Below are 22,647 nucleotides of genomic sequence, written 5' to 3' on the forward strand. Positions count from 1 at the left end.
TTTAAGACATAATTTTTGACTCTATAATTGTCCATACTTAAAGACATAAGTTTGGAAAACAAAGAAACCATTCATTCATCAACATTCCCACCACGACCACGTCCACGTCCAGTACCACGACCACCTCGTCCTCATTTAGCAGGTCTTCTTCGCCGACATCATGCATATTTTTGCGTGCTGCTCGATTCACATTAAGAGTACATGTTCTGAATGGCTTTCCTCATCTTTTTCTTTTTGTTCTCCAACACCGCTTCCATAAACTTTGCACCCGCATCTACATCTTCGAGACTGTTCAATTTATAAATCATTTTTTCATTTGCCTCAACATAGTTCCCTTCCCTAATACATAACGTTGATTGGGTTATCAGATGCCTGATTCTTCTTCTCTGTTTCCATTTTAAACAACAAACATTCAACAAATCATGGAAAAACCATTAACAAAACCATAATTGAGAAATAATATGCACCAGGTATTCGAGATTTGTATCTTTGTCATGTATCTGGGGCCACTCATATACTCGTATCACTCGAGTATGTGAAACGTTAAGGTACCATGGGATGTCACCCGAAGTTTCCTCGTCATCTGTTTGTGAACAACCATCCATATCATGTTTGTGGTACCTTTTATCTTCCCAGTATTTAGATGTTGGTAAAGGTTTGTGAACAATCTTAATATCATTATCAACTGAATGAATTTCGGTCTCATTGATTTTAAACTTCTTGTGTCCCTCTGGGATTTTTTGTATGTATCCGGATTGTCTTGTGACTCTCGTCGGGTTGTACATTACATATCCTCTTGGGTGAAACAAAGTCCCAAAATAACGTTCTTGCTCCGCGCATCTAACAATCTTTACTTTAGCCAAAACTTCCTTGTAAGGGTGAAATACAATATCTTTTGTCGTCAAGTTGTCCAACTGACGTCTCAATTCTAGATATTCCTCATCTTGGGACTTCGAATTACCGTTGAAGTTGTACTTGTATCCATAACACTGACTGTCCCATTGCTTGTTCACAAAAGCCTTTTTAGCAAATATTAAGAAGTGAAAATATATCCACACAAGCAGAAAAGCCATATTCCCTCCGATTTTGTTCCTTAGAGCCATAGAAGCCTTTCTCAACTCGTTCAACGAGTGTGCTAGGATGGGAGATCCCTAAGAGTATTCGTGAATCATGTCAAATGGTTGCAATCACTAAATAAAGTTGGCGTTGACACGCGCACCAAAAATGTCGGGGAAGATAACAGATCCCAGGATGTAGAGGACATATCCATTGGCTGTAACGAAGATACATTCCTTGGTCACTTATTTTTCCTGAGCACGAAGATTCTTTGTTCTCACGAAGTGGTACCTCAAACCCGCTAGATGAAATATCCCCTGCTTTTCTTTACCTAATAGCATCTATAACTTGGTCATCTCCTTATCCCATTCGAACACATTCTTGGTGAACTCGTAAATCTTGTCCCACTCAAACTCTTGAACCTAGTTTTTGTTCTTCAAGGCTTTATCTTCTACCGTTAGCCCGATAATCAACTTCACATCATTTGGAGTTATCTTCATGTCTCCAACCGAAAGATGGAAAGTATTTTTTTCCCCATAAAATCTTTTGGCGAAGGCGAAAACAAGAGGTATGTCGTAACCAACAACTAAATTGTCGACCGCAGCCAACAACCCTGTTGATTTGACTAAATCGATTACTTCCTCTACTTCTCCCATGGTTGATTCTATTGCTTCCAGTGGCCAATTCTTCATCATACACACTGACGTTCCTGGTTTCTACAATGAACGACATCCTTATGATCCTATAAAACAAAATAAATCCGATACACAATAATCAAAACACTAAACGAATAATAAGTTTTATCTTACATAGCATAAGGTTTAGGTAGTTACTATGTTATGACAGACAACAGCGGCCCAACTCTCTATGTACCCCCATAACAATTGTCCTTCATCATCGGGTAACCCGTAAATGGGATCAGTAGGGCCGAGAAAATACATCTTCAGCGGGTCGGACACGTGGTCCCCTTTCTTCTTCTTTGGACTACCATTCTTACCATGTTTCTTACCTTGTTGTTGAAACTGTTGTTGGACTTGTTCTTGTACTTATCCTCCTTGGACTTGTTCTTGAATTTATCCTCCTTGGACTTGTTCTTGAACTTCTCCTCCTTCTTCATCAACTTCCTTCCCACTTTCTTCTTTACCAACTTCTTTGTCACTTTCTTCTTCGTCAACCTCCTCGTCACCACTTTCTTATTCATCAACTTCTCTATCACCAATTTCTTCTTTATTACCTTCTTCTTCAGTAGGTTTAGCGGAATCAGATTTTTCTTTTGTTTGTTGCTCCGGTTGAGGTGGTGTGGCATTGACGCGGTTTTCCTCCGAAACCCTTCGGCGGGAAGCATCTAAATTTTTACCGTCCTTTCGACGAGGTTACAAAATTTGAGGAAAAGCAATGTCATGTTTCTTCATATATTTATTTTCATCTTGCATTTGTTGCTTGTCCTTGTTTTCCATGGATAATACGAAGATAAACGACAAACAACAATGGAATTCAATGTATATTTTTTAATTCAAGGTATACCATCGGTTTACAAGATACACATATAAAGACCGATTCCTAACACTACACATCAACAATCGGTTTATATAAGTTCTCATGTAATTTGATTTTAAAATAAAAAACATACAGAAATGTTGGGCATTTTTGCTCACAAGAGTCGGTTTACAAGATATACATATAAAGACTGATTCCTAACATTGCACAACAAGAATTGATTTTTATAAGTGCTCATATAATCCGATTATGGGATAAGCAGTTGAGAAATCGAAGGATACACAATCGATTTTTGTAGACAAACATGTAATCTAATTCTAACAAAAAAAACTTACAAAAAAACGGTTATCCCTATCGTAACTGAATCGGGCTATGTTGGCATAAACATGGTGTTAGAGCATTGCTTCGTCAAACTCACAAGTGTTTCTATCTCAAGCTTGTTGTCAAATTTAGTTGATCAAAACTATATCTTAATTTCTGATCTACATTTTAGTCAAGTATCGGATTAGGATATAAGTGTGTAGTTTAGTATCAGACATCACTGTGTTCTACTGTTTAAAGGCGAAGATCAACCGAAGATTTTGAAAAACTTCATTAACAAAAGGTAAGTGAAGACTGAACCGCCTATTACTTAAGTTTTCATCTTTCTATATATGAGACACTGTCGCGTGACTAAATAGGTACATGCATAAATAAATTTCGAGTCAAATTTATCTTGTTAATCATTCTTGAAATATGTTGACTAAGCTTAAGAACATTTGTTCTTGCTTGATGAATTTGGTTAAGAAAAATTTATTGGTTATGATATAAATTATGATTCAAGATTTAATCATTTGAAAATAGCCTGGAACAGTGATATATGTCATTGATGTTATTCAGGAATGTTGCGAATTGATTAATAGAGAGATATAGAACTATTGTACATCTGGATACAAGACAGTATGCATACCAGTTCACATAGTGGCACAACTGTTATAGGTCCATACTACTATAATTTGTAAACCTCGTAAGAACGATGAATCCAACCATTCATAGGTAAGATTCCATCCGAACATTCTCTGAAACCTTAAACAAACCCTTTTATGCGACTTCAAGAAAGAAAACGGCTCCGAGCTCGAAAGGTGGCTGGGAGTGGACTACTATAACTCGGAAAATGCGTAAGAACGATGAATCCAACTATTCATAGGTAAGATTTCATCGAAATATTCCCCTAAACCTTAAACAAACCCTCTTTTGTATATTTTTATCCAATCTCAAAAGGCCTAAATTTCTAGAATTTAGTAGGGATTTTTAGAGAAAATAATTTTTAGCATAAGTGAGAAAAATTTAGCAGAACTAGAGACCAAAATATTTTATAGCAGAAGTGAGAAATTTAGGCCAATACTTTGGTTTTCATTCATTAAGACCAAATGAAGAAAAGTTAATCTACACCTTGACGAAGATTTGAGAACTCCCAACCATCGTGGTAGAATACATTTAGATTTCTGAAACCGTTGTACCAAAAAGACTTAACATGGAGGGGGATCGTTAACGGAAGTCAACCAAGAGAATGTTCGGAACGTAATCCAAGATGTTAATGAAGAGGTGATAGAGAATACAATTGATCATGCTATTGAAGAAGAAAAATATGATGAATAAGAGAAAGGAAATGAAGAGGATGAAGATGTAGAGGAAGAAAAACAAGGAAAAGGCAAAAAAGGATAACAAGATCAAGATTCCAAAGAATAATAAGGAAAAGAAGTATAGGAAGAGTCTAAAGAAGAATAAGGACAAAAATAAGAAGGTCAAGAAGAAGAGGAAGAGTCGGAAGAAGAGGAAGATAAGCAAATTTTTCATGATAAAAACAAAAATAAGCCGAAGCCGCCTTGTCCTAAATGTTCACACATTCCTCATGATGATTTGTGTTTGTCGCCAAAGAGCCCAACTTATGGTACTCTAAATGATGGAGGGAATGTATTGTTTGGTTAAAAACACTCATGGGATGCGACAAATCTATTCTTAACTATCAAAACAAGTATGGTTATTTTTTGTACATATATTTTGTTAAGTATTAATAGTGTGATGTTCTTTTTGTACGATCATAATGATGCAGTTCGTCTTATTCGTCATCAAAAGGCGGCCAAATGGGATCTTTTCAAGGAGTGTAACGAGTTTCAGGAGAAGGTTAAAAAATGTGTCATCATTAATTACGCAAATAAGAATTTGATGTTGTCACCATATCTGCATTTCTCTAGAGACAATGGCCAGGCTACCATACATCTTCTATTTGGCGAGATGACAATTCACTATGGGAAAAATATACATCTACAACTGGAGATTTACAACACTTCGTTATACATAGTAGAAAGTCCTATGTTTTACAACTGGTTTCAAAGAAAGAGTTGTCGTATATCATCACTACCAACCCTTAGGAACAAGAGGTTGCGCTAAGAAAACAAACGACAACTCCTTTAGCAAAACTGTTGTGACGACATTTAAGTATAACAACTTTGTTTCGTAAGTGTAGTGACTTATCCTATCACAATTCTCACAAGTGTTGTTGAAGAACACAAAAATATGATAATGAAAAATACGTTAGAGGGGAGATTCGAACATGAACCTAATGCATGGATGTATAGCTCATCAACCATCCTTACAGTTCACAAGTTTAGGTTTTTTCTTTTTTTTTTTAATAGAAACGTATAACAACACTTATAAGTGTTATTGAAGTTAAAATATAAAATGTGGGAAAAAATTAGGTTTGGGGGATTCGACCCTGAGCCTCCTATATGGAAGTCTACACCACTAACCATACCTACACTATCACAAGTTCTGTAAAGTTGGTGGTTCTTTAATATACTATTATGACAACCCTTCATAAGCGTTGTAAAACAAAATATAATGCTCAAAGGCGACTGAGCCGCAAAGAGCGCGAAGCATTCTATGTAACCATATACATTCTTCTCTGTAAATAATCACATACATTCTATAAGACCACCCACTTTAAGCAAAGCATGCAACTGGGGAATTATGGCAAAAGTATACCATCAAATTACAAGTTAGAAGGGAGGGAGCATATATATACGAGTATAAGCAGATGTAGAGAAAATATGCACAAGTTGAGACCAAGGAAGAATTTAAGTGGGCAAATATAGCAACCATAACAACTGAAATGTCTCATTTTCTCTCCTCCTTCATCCGGCCTTGTGACCGGCAATGAAATGATATATCATTTACATTGGAGGAGTTAAAAATGGTGTTATAAAAGTAACAGAGCTAGCATTTTATAACTAAGCACACAAATGGAGCTATTAACTGTCTTTTTGCAAGAAAAATACTAGTATTAGTAAAGAAAATACAACCAGAGTATGCAAGCTGCATTCTTACAACCTGCAAACCTGTACATATGAGAACAGTGGTCTGCACTCTGCACGTTTCTGAAAAAAATTACCATCTCCAAACCGATATTTACACACAAATGATGATAACAAAAGCAGCCCTGAATTCCCAACAATAGAACATAGAGTTTGATAAGTGATAAATACACAAGCCAATACGCGCAGTCACATAGCACACACTGTAATACTGATATCAGCGAAAAAAACCCCATGTGCGGCAGTAGGATGGATACATCAAATATCCATAGAAGTGGCGAGTGATAACAGCTATTTCTCCATACTCATTCTCAATACAAGCATACTTCACAAAAAAAAATCTTGCACTATTAATTAACAACTCATACAGAACTACACACTCAGCTGTAGCAAGAAACTTGAGAATAGCAGTTGAAGTAGATTATTGAGAAGGCAAATAACACCAAATATTGCTAAAGTAAGAATACAATACCGTAAAAACAATAAACTACTGATCTAACTTGTGAACTTCTTTTTATTCTTCATTTTGTTCTTCTTCTTTGTCGGAACCACTATGGTATATTCCCCATCTTCTCTTAAGTAACTCTCGCTCTCGTCATCCATTTGGAAACCAAGAGTTGAAGTATCCACTGGTTGGAAATTTGTGTCATGCTTTTCATCGTATTCCTCTAATTAATGGAAACCCCTAGGCGGTGGTTTCACCATCACATACCAGTTAGATGTATTTGACTCTCGAGAATAGAAAACTTGTCGCGCTTGCTTTGCTAAAATGAATGGATCGTTACAGTATTGGTTCTTATGCTGCTTTAAATTGACTAATGTAAAGCTATCTTCTACCTTCACACCAAAATTGGTGTGAGCCCAATCACATTTGAATATTGGAATTTGAAACATATGATTGTAGTCCAACAATAGAATTTCTTCTAAAACACCGTAAAACCAACTAGTTTCTGACAATCCCGCAACTAAGGTTGTTGATTCAATTGAAACTCCATTGTTTTGTGTGACTCTCTTAACATCCTTCGTAATAAACCTAGTGTCATTGATAAGCAAGACTTTATATGATATGCAGTTTTCTAACAGCCCATATGACAACCATTCTACCGTGTGTGATATTGGCATGCCTTGTTCAATTTGCATATTAACCTACAAATGTATAATCTCAGGACATAAGAATATAACTAAATTTGTTATCTAAGCATAAGAAGTTAGATTTATATGATGGTGTGCCTAACATGGATTGTTCTATGTGATAGAATGAAACAAAATCACACGCATTTGTGTTTTTTGTAGTAGTTTTCCGCAGCAGCAAAATGTCCAAGTATTTAAACTATACTAAGATGCATAATCTGACTAAGAGTGGACTAAACATACCTTTTGTTGAAACCAATATGCAAATGTGTCAGACTGTATGGAATTGAGTTGGTCTTCACTAGTAATTGCCCTCCCAGCAGGAGATTTTAACTCGTCCATATGCATTCTAAGACAAAATTAATATTAGAAAATGAAGTATTAATTGACAGACCATTTTTAATAAACGTGAACATCATACTTATATCATATATGGGTCAATTTCGGGTGTGTTAAAAAGCACATATCTGTGAGCTATCTTTAACTTCTCAGTATCCATACGCACTTGGACACCTTTAGAAAAAGGACGTGTTGCGGTGTGGAACCATTTTGAGTGTTTTCGTTACGCCTTTTCTTTACTCCTGTTTCAGCTGCTTGGGCCTTACGAATATCAAAATACCTAACACACTCCATTCCAAGATAACACTCGGCTATACAAGCTTCAGGTTGTGCATAATTCTTTACATATTCTTTGAATGTCTTCATATACCTAGGAAAGTCGAGTATGAAACAGTTACTAGTTAATTAAATATTAGTATCTCTAAGATACAAAGGGCATAACTTTCTACACGAAACAAAAAAACAGAAGTAATATAAATTAAATTGGCATACCTTTCAAATGGATACATCCAACGATATTGTACACGTCCACATAATCGCACTTCTCGATCTAGGTGAATTGTCAAGTGCATCATGACATCAAAAAGTGACGGAGGGAAGTACCTCTCCAACATACACAAAGTCTCAGCAACTTCTACTTCAAGTTCTATTAATCTATGGAGATCAACTGCCCTTTGGCATATTTCGTGAAAATAAGAACATAACCTGAAAATTGCCTCCCTTGGCCCTACAGGTAAAAGTCCTTGCAAAGCAACGGGTAATATTTGTTTCATAAGAAGATGGTAATCATGAGCCTTAAGAACACCTAAGCAACCATCTTTTGAGAAATGCTTTCTAAGATCAGAACTAAAACCATATGGAACCTTAAAATTTCTCATCCTATTATAAAATATATCCTTTTCCTTGTCATTTAAACAGTATGGTGCTGGTGGAAGGATCGTTTTTCCATTTATCTCTACTGGATGTAATTCTGGTCTTATTCCCATACTCTTCAGATCATTGCGGGACTTTAGACCGTCTTTTGTTTTGGACTTTATATTCAATATGGTACCAATAATACTCTCGCAAACATTTTTTTCTGTATGCATAACATCAATATTGTGACGTAGTAATAAATCCTAGGAAGATGGAAAAACCTAACATTAGTAATTAATTCTATAAAGAAATAAAAGATCAGACATTTAATCTATGTGAAAGTTATAATGTCATGCTGTCGAATCTTAGGTAAGTAATTAATTCTATTATAATGTCATGCTGAAAAAAACAGAAACAAAATGCTCATTATACTGAAAATATACTATTATGTGTCAATTATGGTGCAATCAAACTGATGCTGCCGATGCTTTATCACATTGGGAAAAGTACTCAGATGCATTATACTTCCCAAACACTATATCAAAAGAACGAGTGTGCCATTTAGATTGCATTTGTTGATAATGTGAAGTTTAGAGGCTAACATGGTGCAAAGCAGAAGAACCCATAGCCAAATATTAACAAGTAAGTTTGAAGTTATGGAACTAACCTTCCAGTAAGGCAAGTCGAAGAATATTGACCGTTTGTTAAACACCCGAAGTTCAGTTTCATCATCATTTGCACCAGAAATAGCCGCATCAGCAACAACATCCCTTTTCCGCTTCCCACATTTAGAATTACCCACATTTGCACTTGCTTCCGCACTACTCTTACCTATGAATCGACAGATTCATCATTCTTATGAAGTCTCCGAGTTAGAGTAGTCCACTCACCGCCAGGTTTCGATCTCGGAGCCATGTTATGTCTCGAAGTTGCCAAAACCGGTCAGGTTTAAGGGTTGGAGGAATATTATGAAAGCATCTTACCTATGAATCGACAGATTCATCGTTCGTATGAAGTCTCTGAGTTAGAGTAGTCCACTCAACGCAGGTTTCGATCTCGGAGCCATGTTATGTCTCGAAGTTTCCAAAACCGGTCAGGTTTAAGGGTTGGAGGAATATTATGAAAGCATCTTACCTATGAATCAACAGATTCATCGTTCTTATGAAGTCTCTGAGTTAGAGTAGTCCACTCACCTACAGGTTTCGATCTAGGATCCATGTTATGTCTCGAAGTTGCCAAAACCGGTCAGGTTTAAGGGTTGGAGGAATATTATGAAAGCATCTTACCAATGAATCGACAGATTCATCGTTCTTATGAAGTCTCTGACTTAAAGTAGTCCACTCACCGCCAGGTTTCGATCTCGGAGCCATGTTATGTCTCGAAGTGGCAAAAACCGGTCAGGTTTAAGGGTTGGAGGAATATTATGAAAGCATCTTACCTATGAATCGACAGATTCATCGTTCTTATGAAGTCTCTGACTTAGAGTAGTACATTCACCGCCAGGTTTAGATCTCGGAGCCATGTTATGTCTCGAAGTTGCCAAAACCGGCAGATTTAAGGGTTGGAGGAATATTATGAAAGCATCTTACCTATGAATCGACAGATTCATCGTTCTTATGAAGTCTCCAAGTTAGAGTAGTCCACTCACCGCCAGTTTTCGATCTCGGATTCATATGTTATGTCTCGAAGTTGCCAAAACCGGTCAGGTTTAAGGGTTGGAGGAATATTATGAAAGTATCTTACCTATGAATCGACAGATTCATCGTTCTTATGAAGTCTCTGAGTTAGAGTAGTCCACTCACCGCCAGGTTTCAATCTCGGAGCCATGCTATGTCTCTAAGTTGCCAAAACCGGTCAGGTTTAAGGTTGTAGGAATATTATGAAAGCATCTTACCTATGAATCGACAGATTCATCGTTCTTATGAAGTCTCCGAGTTATAGTAGTCCACTCACCGCCAGGTTTCGATCTCGGAGCCATGTTATGTCTCGAAGTTGCCAAAACCGGTCAGGTTTAAGGGTTGGAGGAATATTATGAAAGCATATTACCTATGAATCGACAGATTCATTGTTCTTATGAAGTATCCGAGTTACAGTATTCCACTCACCGCCAGGTTTCGATCTCGGAGCCATGTTATGTCTCGAAGTTGCCAAAACCAGTCAGGTTTAAGGGTTGGAGGAATATTATGAAAGCATCTTACCTATGAATCGACAGATTCATCGTTCTTATGAAGTCTCTGTCTTAGAGTAGTGCACTCACCGCCAGGTTTCGATCTCGGAGCCATGTTATGTCTCGAAGTTGCCAAAACCGGTCAGGTTTAAGGGTTGGAGGAATATTATGAAAGCATCTTACCTATGAATCGACAGATTCATCGTTCTTATGAAGTCTCTGACTTAGAGTAGTCCACTCACCGCCAGGTTTCGATCTCGGAGCCATGTTATGTCTCGAAGTTGCCAAAACCGGTCATGTTTAAGGGTTGGAGGAATATTATGAAAGAATCTTACCTATGAATCGACAGATTCATCGTTCTTATGAAGTCTCTGACTTAGAGTAGTCCATTCACCGCCAGGTTTCGATCTCGGAGCCATGTTATGTCTCGAAGTTGCCAAAACCGGTCAGGTTTAAGGGTTGGAGGAATATTATGAAAGCATCTTACCTATGAATCGACAGATTCATCGTTCTTATGAAGTCTCTGACTTAGAGTAGTCCACTCACCGCCATGTTTCAATCTCGGAGCCATGTTATGTCTCGATGTTTCCAAAACCGGACGGGTTTTAGGGTTGGAGGAATATTATGAAAACATCTTACCTATGAATCGACAGATTCATCGTTCTTATGAAGTCTCTGAGTAAGAGTAGTCCACTCACCGCCAAGTTTCGATCTTGGATCCATGTTATGTCTCGAAGTTGCCAAAACCGGTCAGGTTTAAGGGTTGGAGGAATATTATGAAAGCATCTTACCTATGAATCGACAGATTCATCGTTCTTATGAAGTCTCTGAGTTAGATTAGTCCACTCACCTTCAGGTTTCGATCTCCGAGCCATGTTATGTCTCGAAGTTTCCAAAACCGGTCAGGTTTAAGGGTTGGAGGAATATTATGAAAGCATCTTACCTATGAATCGACAGATTCATCGTTCTTATGAAGTCTCTGACTTAGAGTAGTCCACTCACCGCCATGTTTCAATCTCGGAGCCATGTTATGTCTCGATGTTTCCAAAACCGGACGGGTTTAAGGGTTGGAGGAATATTATGAAAGCATCTTACCTATGAATCGACAGATTCATCGTTCTTATGAAGTCTCTGAGTAAGAGTAGTCCACTCACCGCCAAGTTTCGATCTTGGATCCATGTTATGTCTCGAAGTTGCCAAAACCGGTCAGGTTTAAGGGTTGGAGGAATATTATGAAAGCATCTTACCTATGAATCGACAGATTCATCGTTCTTATGAAGTCTCTGAGTTAGAGTAGTCCACTCACCGCCAGGTTTCGATCTCGGAGCCATGTTATGTCTCGAAGTTGCCAAAACCGGTCAGTTTTAAGGGTTGGAGGAATATTATGAAAGCATCTTACCTATGAATCGACAGATTCATCGTTCTTATGAAGTCTCTGACTTAGAGTAGTCCACTCACCGCCAGGTTTCGATCTCAGAGCCATGTTATGTCTCGAAGTTGCCAAAACCGGTCAGGTTTAAGGGTTGGATGAATATTATGAAAACATCTTACCTATGAATAGACAGATTCATCGTTCTTATGAAGTCTCTGACTTAGAGTAGTCCACTCACCGCCAGGTTTCGATCTCGGAGCCATGTTATGTCTCGAAATTGCCAAAACCGGTCAAGTTTAAGGGTTGGAGGAATATTATGAAAGCATCTTACGTATGAATCGACAGATTCATCGTTCTTATGAAGTGTCTGACTTAGAGTAGTCCACTCACCGCTTGGTTTCGATCTCGTAGCCATGTTATGTCTCGAAGTTGCCAAAACTGGTCATGTTTAAGGGTTGGAGGAATATTATGAAAGAATCTTACCTATGAATCGAAAGATTCATCGTTCTTATGAAGTCTCTAACTTAGAGTAGTCCACTCACCCCCATGTTTCGACCTCGGAGCCATGTTATGTCTCAATGTTTCCAAAACCGGTCAGGTTTAAGGGTTGGAGGAATATTATGAAAGCATCTTACCTATGAATCGACAGATTCATCATTCTTATGAAGTCTCTAACTTAGAGTAGTCCACTCACCGCCAGGTTTCGATCTCGGAGCCATGTTATATCTCGAAGTTTCCAAAACCGGACAGGTTTAAGGGTTGGAGGAATATTCTAATGGCACCGATATTATTTATAGATAGACGGATTCATCGTTTTTACGAAGTCTCTGACTTAGAATAGTCCACTTACCAGTTACCGCCAGGTTTCGAGCTCGGAGCCAGGTTATATCTATGTTACTTAGAGTGTTACCACCAATTTTTTTTTTGTAATTTTGTCTAATCCAACGTACCAAAATTAGGGGAAGCAACTTCTATTAAATATAACGGTAGGAATCTTGTGTTTGTTTGTCAAAAATTGTGTTTCTTTGCCAATCCGTATGCTTTTGCTTAGACCAATCAGAATATTCCACTTTTCCCGCCCCAGATCCCGCCCAAATTTGGTCACGTGTCTGCCCAAGAGATTTTCAGACAATATTTAATGTTTGACCACTGCAACGTGTCCTATCCCATGTTAATTCCCCCCAGTATTTTCACAAAGCTCCCAAAATCATTATTCTCTTCACTCTTCACAAAAATAAGAAAACTCTCTCACCAAAAAAAAAGAAAAAAATCTCTCACCTATCGCCATGTCTGCAACTGTGAAGCTCTAACCCTAACAATCTCTTATCCGAAAACCCTAACAATCTCTCATCAGAAAACCCTAACAATCTCTCATCAGGAAACCCTAACAATCTCTCAATCACTCAAACTCTTCAGAAAACCATAACTATCTATTAATCTCAGAGCTCTTCAACTTTGAAGAAAACCCTAACAAATTTTCAAGAAAAGGATTTCACGAAGGGGTAATCTCTCATACTCTCAAATCTTAAGAAAATAAATCTCTTTGTTCCAGTTTTCTATTTTAGTAATTTTGTGTTTTTTTTTTCTTCACATAAATGTTCAGATCTTCACATGCAATTTAGGATTTGTTGTTTCCATGATGAAATTGGTATTGGGTCTTATTTAATTTTGGAAATTTTTGATTTTAGGTCTTTTTATGATGATTTTCATTTCGATGATTGTCTCTGCAGCTCATGTTCTAGTTTTTTAGGTCTTTGTTCTGTGTTATAACAAAAAATCCCCCCTTTTCTTCCTTCCTATTTCCAATCCCTCTCTCCATATTTCAATTAACATATACAGAGAACCCTAGATGGCCATGATTCCCATTAGCAACAGGGAATAAAAAATCATGTTAACGGGGAGGTGCTCTTCATGGGCTCATGACTACAGCTTTAGTGTAATAATTGTAGTAGCAAAGATATGTGGAGTACTAGTGCAGAAGTTTAGCCACTATGATGCATGAAGTATAATTTAGAATTCGTAAGAATTTTTGATTTGATAGGTGTAGCCTTATTCTATTTAGGTGTATGATTTGATTAATTTGTGCCAAAGAATGAAGTTTAGCCACTGTGATTATATTTTTGCAAGGCATAACTGCAATAATGAAGACTAACAAGGAAACAATAAAGAAAAAGCTGGTCAGGGAGTTGGCCATAAAGGTAAAGGCTTCTCATCTCAATTTCAGTGTAAATAAATTTATTCACCATATCATTTTAACTAACCTATATGCATTGTTGTTGAAGATGAAAAACAAACAGTCCAAAACTGATAAAGGTTCTCCATCTGCAGAACCATCCCTTCCACCTGAAAGTAGGCGATCATCACCAAGGAACAAGAAGTTTGCGATAAAGGTAAAGACTTTTCATCTCAATTTCATAACAAACTACTTACCTTCTCATTTTAACTAAGCTACACTTTTTGCAGATGAAAAACAAGCAGAACACTCAACAGTCCCCAACTGAAAGTGCTTCACTCACTTCAAAGCTGCAAACCCCGACTCAAACCAAGTCCGCGGAACCATCTCTTTCACCTGGAAGTAGGCGATCATCAGAAAGGAACAAGAAGTTAGAACCAAGTGATGTTGTTTCTTCTCTAACTAAATACGCAACAACTCCAAAGCGTCGTCGACAACCTGAAAGTGCTAAAATGTCATCACCAACTACAAAGATACAGGCTACTAGGAAGAAGAATGTGCAATCTGAAAGTGCTCAACATTCACAGACCACAACTACAAAGTCCCAATCAAAAAGCTCTGAAGGAGATACTGAAAAATCTGGAGTGGGGCGAAAGAATGTAAAGCGGAAACTTGACACAAGCAGCACAAGCCCATGTCTGAATGTTCAACTTAGGGATCCACACGACACTCTCGCAGATTTTCAAGATGAAGAAGAAGAGGAAGAGGAGGAGGAAGCTGTGGAAGAGGATAACTCTGATCATGTGGAGCCTAATGTGGAAGAAGAGAATGATAATGGTAATGGTGATGAGCCTGAATTGGAAGAAGAAAATGATAATGGTAATGATGATAATGAGGAAGGTGAAGAAGGAAAATAAGCGAAGAAAAGAAAATATGTTCCACGTGGTCCAACCCAGATGTATGCACTGAAGTTAGATTCTGCTGATCCGAAAAGAACAATTTCCTTCAACACAAATGAACAACCGATTGGTGATCCATCTGTGCAACTTGCCAATGTGCTAGGGGTGCTTGTTCGGAAACTTCCATTAACGTACAAGGATTGGATACTTGTCCCTTATGAAGCCAAAGAAAACATATGGAAGATAGTCTCGGTTCGCAATTGATAACTCTTTAACTCTTTTCATTCGTCAATAATTATTTAAGTCATAGTCAACAATTATTTAATTCATAGTGTATTCTAATTCAATTATTTAAATTTATTTGTAGAACCGATTCATTGTGCCTGAGTATTACAAAGACTATTATTTCAGCAAGATGGGAACTTATCTTAGAGAAGCAAGGTCAAGGAAAGCTGGTTTGGTACTCGACGCTTTGGATCGGCTACAAGGGGAAGAACAAAAGAAACTGATGGAGAAGTTAATGCCCAAGAACATGACAGTTAGGGAGTGGGAAGAGTTTGTGAAACATGTAGACTCTATTGAATTCAGAGTAAGTAATTTCTATTATATAGAATGCCTATATATTTATATTAAAAACTTTAAAGTCTGTCAAATGATTTTTTTACTTTTCTATTCAGGTCAGAAGAATAAAAATGCAAGAAAATCGTTCAAAACACACCACCCCACATACCATAAGTCGAGAAGGTTACGCCCGATTGGAGGTGAAATTGGTATGTTCTACAGTCTTGATATTCACCATGTGAAAGCTATTGCATCGTTAAAAATATAATTGTTTGAAGTTCTCTACAAAGTTTTATCTTAGAAATATTCTGAGATAATACCATGTTGTTATGCTATTCTTGATGACTCATGTATTGATACATTTATTTGGCAGCAAAAAGAGCAAAACACAACCAAAGAGATTGATAGAGCTATAATCTGGAAAGTTGGTCATAAACAGCGCAAAGGAAAGAAACCACATCATGGTGTTGTAGAAGCTTTGGTAAGAAATCTTCTCATGTTACTTTTTTTTATTTGTGTGTGCTTGAAAAAGTCAAAAATATCTGATGTTTTACACGCTTACACAGGAAAAACTTGAAAAATCTCGATAAAAGTATCATGTTGATTGTGGATCATCCGTGACAGATGATATTCTTGCAAAGGCCTTTGGTGAGGACAAGAAAACTAAAGGGAGACTTAAAGGAATTGGTTTTGGAGCGACATGTAAAAAGGTTGTTGCACAGTCCCACTATAAGATGATGATTAAAGAGTGTCAAGAATCCTATAAAGCATTGAGTGATCGAGTGGTGCAGCTAGAGGTGAGAATTTAACTTGTCTTTTATTAGTCTCCTTTTCTTGATAAAATCAAACTCGATAATGCCCCTCATACTGCTGATTGGTCTTAATATAGGGAACGAAATCAAAATGTGTCTGCAATGGAGTCTTACCCTCTCACATGTTAAGTCCCAGCAACAATCATGAGGCTAGCACTAACAGAAATGTTATCTATAATGAAAGAGACTCAACTGATACCACTCCAAGTCATGTCAGGAAATGAAATGAGGTTCAAGTGCCAAAGAGATTCCAAGTTTGCAAGTTGTTAAGCTGGTACAAGGAGAACGAGGTGGTTGCAGAGGCTGAAATTGATGAAATAGATCCAAGTAAGCAGATAGATGGAAAACCAGTCGGTCTTGGAGCTTACACTGTATGTGTGAAGGTTTCTTATGTGGATGATGCTCTTGTCTACCAAGCTACTTCAGAAGTCAGAACTGTTCATGATGCTGTTTCAAATTTTATCACATGGCCCAAAGATAGAATAATCTACCAATAGACTTCTTAATCTTCTGTGATCTTTTTGGAGACTTAACTTTTGGTAACAAACATATCACTGCCACTTTTTTGTATGTTTTGTGTATATCACATTGGTATGTGAATGCTTTAACTCTGGGTTTGGTTTAATTTGAATGAATCTTTCAGTTTAATCCAATTGTTTATTTACATATCAGTTTAATCTAGTTGTTTCTTTACATTTCACAAATAGGAGTGACAAAAGTGAAATATATATTCTGAAATATGGGTTTGATCTTATTCACAAGTATTGTAAAATAGTTTATTTACAATCATAACTATGTGTTGTCCAAGATAGTCCTACTACACATAGTATAGTTGTATCAAGGTACTTCTACAATGCTAACAAGTGTATTAACTGTAATATTCACAATACTAATAAGTGTTGTGTTAAAAATTTCTACTACCCATGACAATAATTGTAAAAACAAATGTTCTACAATGCTAACAAGTGTACTGACTGTAATATTCACAATACTAGTAAGTGTTGTGTTAACAATTTCTACTTCATACCACAATCATTGTAAAATGAAATCTTGCAACATCAGCAGGTGTTGTTCAGAATAGTTATACAACTCAAGGAAGTGTAATGAGAGGAGTATTCACAATACTAATAGACATCGTGAAAAGGTTTTCAACTACATAAACTAGATATTGTGAAACAGTTACTTTACAACATAAGTTTGTGTTGTCCAATATAGTTTTACAATTCATACAAGTGTTGTGCAAATATTATTCATAATACTGGTAATTGTTGTTGCATATGTTTCTACGATATGCTACTTATGTTGTCCACGATTGTTCTACAATACAAGCAAGAGTTGTGTTAGGTTATCAAAAAAAATCGAAAGAGAATCACAACATTGACAAAATATTGTCGAACCATGAATCACATCACCCTTTACAACACTTGTCAACCATTGTAGAAAAACTTGGACTTTCTACAATACCCTCGTTCCACAATGCATGAAATGGAGTTGTCGTAGGGGTACTGCAACTCTTATCTTGTGTCGTCAATGATGATTTTTCCCGTAGTGATTACTCCCGTTCATTGCATGAGAATCAGCATCATACTAGTGGGAGGTAAATGTCTTCGAGAAGGATACAACCACTCAATACGTTATGAAGCTCTTGAAGCATTCGCTCTAAAGTGTATAGGATGGGATGCATGAAAGACACAATGTGAGTTTAGACATTCTGTGAAGGAGTCGATCCTGACCAGGAGTATAATCCGAAGAGAGCCAAATTGAGCGATGAAGAAAATGGTGAAGAAATTCAAGTTGGTACCCTTGAAGGAACAATTTGGAAGGACAACAAGAAAGGTAAAGCAGGGAAAGTTTGCGATGGAAGAGGAGAATATTAAGAACCATATCACTGCTCATTGGTTATATCATCTAGAAACTATTATTTTTCCTGACATTTCTGGATATAGGTTCTATGCACATTATTTACAACTTTTGAAGGACCTCGATGAGATGAAAAACTACTCTTGGGCCACTGGGTGCTTGCATTCATTCAAGGAGATATAAACAAATGGTCGAGGATTAAGATAACTCAAATTGGGGGCTACTTGACACTTATTTAGATGACCTTTTACATTATAAATTATCATATTGTTCGACAAGACTTTGTTCTTCCAATTTATTTTTTATTTATGTAGTTAATATTTTCGGTTCTTCGCATAGGTTTGGGTGTACGACCACTTCTCTGAGGAACTGGCTTCAGAGAAGAAACATTATCCTTACGGCGCTCTTACGACAGGAAAATTGGTTTTCTTGGACGCACAAGAGAAGTCCAAAAAAATTCAGTTGATTTCATTGAGGGATAAATTGGATAATATGACATTGAAAGATGTGGTGTTTCACCCATATGGTGTACCTGATGAACTAGATGAAGATGAAGATGAAGATGAAGTCGAAGTCGAAATCTAGGATTTGTCTTTGGCCTAGGGTTACTATGGACACTTTTGGTATCCTAACGGCTACTCAATGTATAATCCACGGATAGTAATAAGATAACTTTTCTGTATCCAAATTATACCCGAGGAGGAGAATAAAAATTTCAATTTGGTGGTTAGAGGAACAAAGAATACTGAAAATTGTTTTATCCTAAAACATGAACCAACTTCATCGGTACAACATTGGATTGAACTTAATAAGTATTAATTATTTACCTTTAATTGATTATGTAACTTTAGGTGAAGATCCAAATGAATGTGTAAAAAATTATTTGGAGCGGTATCAAGGTATTAGTCATCATATTGTAATAAATACAACAACAATCTCGTGCTGATAAGGCGAAGGTGAAGGAGAAGGAGGCTAAGAAAGTTCAGGAGGAGATACTTATTTGTGGAGAATATGACCTTAAGTTATGGGATAATGTGGTAAGAAAATTTCTTCTCTTTATACTTCAAGTTGTTACAAAGTGTTGAAAATATATTTAATTGTGGTTAAAATTGAAATCAGGTGAAGAAGGGTAAGAAATTGTTGAAGAAAATGCTGACCAAAATCCGTAATGGAGAGTCGATGTCGACTTAGGAACAAATTGACATCTATGGCTAGTGGGACGGTATTATATCTCACAGAATGGTGGATCCAAGTCAGTCTAAGCCATTGAAGAAGGGTCGACAACAAGGAGAATTTTCAACTTGCGTTGTTAGTCCCACGGAGTAAGAAACTGGTGCAGGAGGTGAAACCCCAAGTAAGGATTAAGTTCAACCTAACACTCGTAATCAACGAGTAAGGAAAAGGGTTCGTCGTAGTGGTCGTCAGTGATTTTGTACTGTTTAGTTTCATAAAACATCTTAGTTATGGGTTTCGTATGGTTGTAGTTTCAGAAAACATCTTAGTTATGGATTTCGTATGGTTTAGTTACGTTTGTTTATGTGTTTTAAAAAATTAGTTTGGTATATATTACGCTTTTATATTTTTTTTGATTGGGTTTAGGTTTTAGTTTTACCTGTGACTTATGACTTGTAAGTAGAATCCAACAACTCAATCAACACGCTACAGAGTATATTTCGGCATAAAATTTAAACAGCGAACAAGTTCGGAAACCTGTGAAAGAGAACAGGAAACCAAAGTTTTTCTTTGGTTACCTGTATAATTTGACAGGTGTTGATGGTGGTTTTTAGTTCAGAGCTAAAATTTGTAAAACCCTGCATTTAATGTGCCGTCACTCAGCAAAGAAACAGATCCATGTAAAAGTGACGAGTGTTTAACCTCTTCGCTGGCACATTTATTGAGGAATTCAATATATTCACATGAAATTTATCCAGAATGGTGCATGTAGCAACAATCCCAGATATTCTGTAAATTTTAGCACCTTGCCTGTATTATTCAGTTAATATAAGTTTCTTTGAATGTTTTCTATGTTGTGTTCCCCGGCTGAACCCTTACTATTGATGTGGCATGAGAATTTGTGTTCATTCGCAACAGAGTAACACGAATTTCCAAGTATCAAGGTTAAGGTCCTTGCATAAAAGTATTCAATCGGAAATCATACTGCTCTCTGGCAAGTAAACTTAAAAAGAACTCTGTGTCAACACATAGAATTCAATCAAGTTAGTGATAATTCACAAATTCAGATATTACCCTAACTAATTTACAAAAATTAGAGTTTTGCGCCCTGCGCAGTATATTAGACCTCGCCTGTCGAAATTAAGCTTATGCGAACTAGGCAATTAATCCTCCATGGATTAGTAGGTGCAAAATCCTACCCAAAATTAGAAAACAAGAAATAAAAAGAGTCGCGGAATAAGAGCAGCAACAAAGGGAGGTAGAGTGATCCATGCACTATGACTAGCCTTTCCTGAGTCCAACGATTCCTTGATCCATTTTATGGGGAAGCGAAGATCCATCAGGCTCTAAATGTTAGCGTCCCACTTCTGCAAAACATCCGGATCAATTGGAGTTTCCTCCGCCAAAGAAAGCCCTTCCGCTATGTCGAGTAAGTCCTCCATAGCCATGATCAAGGAATTGACATGCATTTCTTCATGAATGCACATATGACCAAACTTCTCCACTATGCGACAATAGGTGGCTGCTTTAGCAGAAGTAACCCAAAATTCGTGTACTAGAATGTAACGGTTATCCACAATAGCCTCCGCCGAAGACACGACACGCGGGTATTAAAATTTGGGATCCTCCGGAATAGCCATCAGTTCAGCATCCGCGTTCACGCCCTGAGAAACTTTGGGAGTTGATTTTTGACGCTTGCCACTAGCGCTGCCAGATTCGCTTCCTTTAACAGGTTGATTCAAACTGTTTCCTTTCCCTTGAGCGCCGTCGCGTTTTCCCATATTCTAAAAGAAGAAAATAAGACGGATATTAAGAAAAACAATTATAGGAAAGATATCTTGGAACAGTAAGAGAACTTCAAAATACACGCATACCGGATCAGAAGGAGGAGGTGAATTAACAGGAGAATGACTGATTGGCGAGAAGAAGAAGACGAACTTGACACAGCCGGTTCAGAATGACCTAGGGGGAAAGAGAAATCGAAAGCAGAGAGAAAAATAAAATAGTCACTCAAAATGAGGGATGTGGAGATACATATATAGGTGGTCAAATACATTAAATAAGTTGTAACGGAAAAATTTTAACCGACGCGCTTCGATACGTCAAAGTTAAATAATCATGAACACAATACACTCACAGGATTTACGAGGGGACGAACTCTGACCCTGGGCCCCGCTTTTAAGACCACTACCCTCTTGAGAATAATCATTGATGGAACGATCCGACTCTGACTTATCACCTAACATGTCGGAAGGAGTGTGAAGAGGATGATTGGGATGTTTAATCGTTCGAACAATTAAAGGATGAGTAGAGTGAAGAGTCATACGGGGATAAAGTACTTCAGGACCGCTCTGGCTAACTTCTCGACCAAGTTAACGCTCCACACGTTCAATAAAAGTACTGGCGGATGATGACCCCACTTTTGGAGCCTGCGGAGAAAATGAAGGAGAAACATTAGCGGTCCAGAAAGAAGGCAATCGCGGATTGGGTAATATACCAGCATCTCGCCTCATCTTCTTAGCAACTCGATCATCCCTCCACTCCTCTATGGGCAGGTTAATATATTCTTCAAACATGAGGCCTCTAGGTTTGCAGCAGACAGGCAGAGAATTCTAGAAATGTGTGGCGAACCAAAATAACTAAGTAAGTGACTTGATAAAAAAAATAACATAAAAAGAGTAAGGGAATACCTTAGCAGTAGGAGGAGACGCAGCCGAAGGAATTTGCAAAGGCTTCATAGGAGGAACACACCTCCTCTTCTTGGAATTGGATGGAGGAAGAGCGCTACCTTTCCCATCTCCTTGAGAAAGATCGTCACCTAGAAGGGGGTCCCAGCTGGTTGAACAAGATAGGAGACCCTTATTGCTGGAAGATAGCTTATACTTCTTAGCAACCTCAGCATTCAATTTCACACGACCTGAGGCATGCATCTCCCTGAAATCCATCTCGGTCAAACGGCGGGGAGCATATGGCTCCTTGATGAGTAGGTTAAGAACATTCCGACTAACACTATTGCGATACCCAATCCATTCCTTGGTAACATGAACTTGGCGGCGGGGTTGAGGATAACTAAGATCAAAGAAGGACTGGTGATCGCTCATTCCAAGCCCACTTTTGAAAACACAACGATCAAAGCTTTACCGGACCTCTCTGTCCTCGTCAATTGAAGAAGGAAGGAAAACATCAAAAGGAACTCCCTGATCAAAGCCTAATTTTCGCGCGACATGAATAATGTTGTACGACTCGGAAGAAAATTTCCCACCATAAAAGCCAGGAAGACGCCCATGTAAAACAGAGACGAGCATATCAAATTCATCCGTTGAAGGCATCTTTGCTGAAGTAATCCTTCGTGGGGTTTGGCTAACAAAATTGTAGTGGAGAGAACCAGTACGACCATCC

At 37.6% G+C, this 22,647-nt stretch overlaps 1 protein-coding gene across 1 annotated transcript; it reads left to right on the forward strand.

Annotated features, from left to right (window-relative positions):
• The first annotated feature begins 13,911 nt into the window (after positions 1–13,911).
• LOC113326829 (bromodomain-containing protein DDB_G0278469-like) lies at positions 13,912–15,498 on the forward strand. Its single transcript, XM_026574503.1, has 5 exons — positions 13,912–13,968; positions 14,234–14,780; positions 14,919–15,094; positions 15,210–15,431; positions 15,487–15,498. Exons 1-5 carry the CDS (start codon positions 13,912–13,914, stop codon positions 15,496–15,498), a joined length of 1,014 nt encoding a protein of 337 aa, XP_026430288.1.
• Positions 15,499–22,647: the final 7,149 nt, after the last annotated feature.

This window comes from Papaver somniferum, unplaced genomic scaffold (assembly GCF_003573695.1).
Source record: "Papaver somniferum cultivar HN1 unplaced genomic scaffold, ASM357369v1 unplaced-scaffold_10, whole genome shotgun sequence".
Lineage (NCBI taxonomy): Eukaryota > Viridiplantae > Streptophyta > Magnoliopsida > Ranunculales > Papaveraceae > Papaver > Papaver somniferum.

Coding starts and splice junctions, on each gene's coding strand:
- LOC113326829 (XM_026574503.1), top strand. CDS start 13,912: ATGAAGACTAACAAGGAAACAATAAAGAAAAAGCTGGTCAGGGAGTTG. Junction 13,969..14,233: donor TCAGGGAGTTGGCCATAAAG/GTAAAGGCTTCT, acceptor CACTTTTTGCAG/ATGAAAAACAAGCAGAACAC. Junction 15,095..15,209: donor ACATATGGAAGATAGTCTCG/GTTCGCAATTGA, acceptor ATTTATTTGTAG/AACCGATTCATTGTGCCTGA.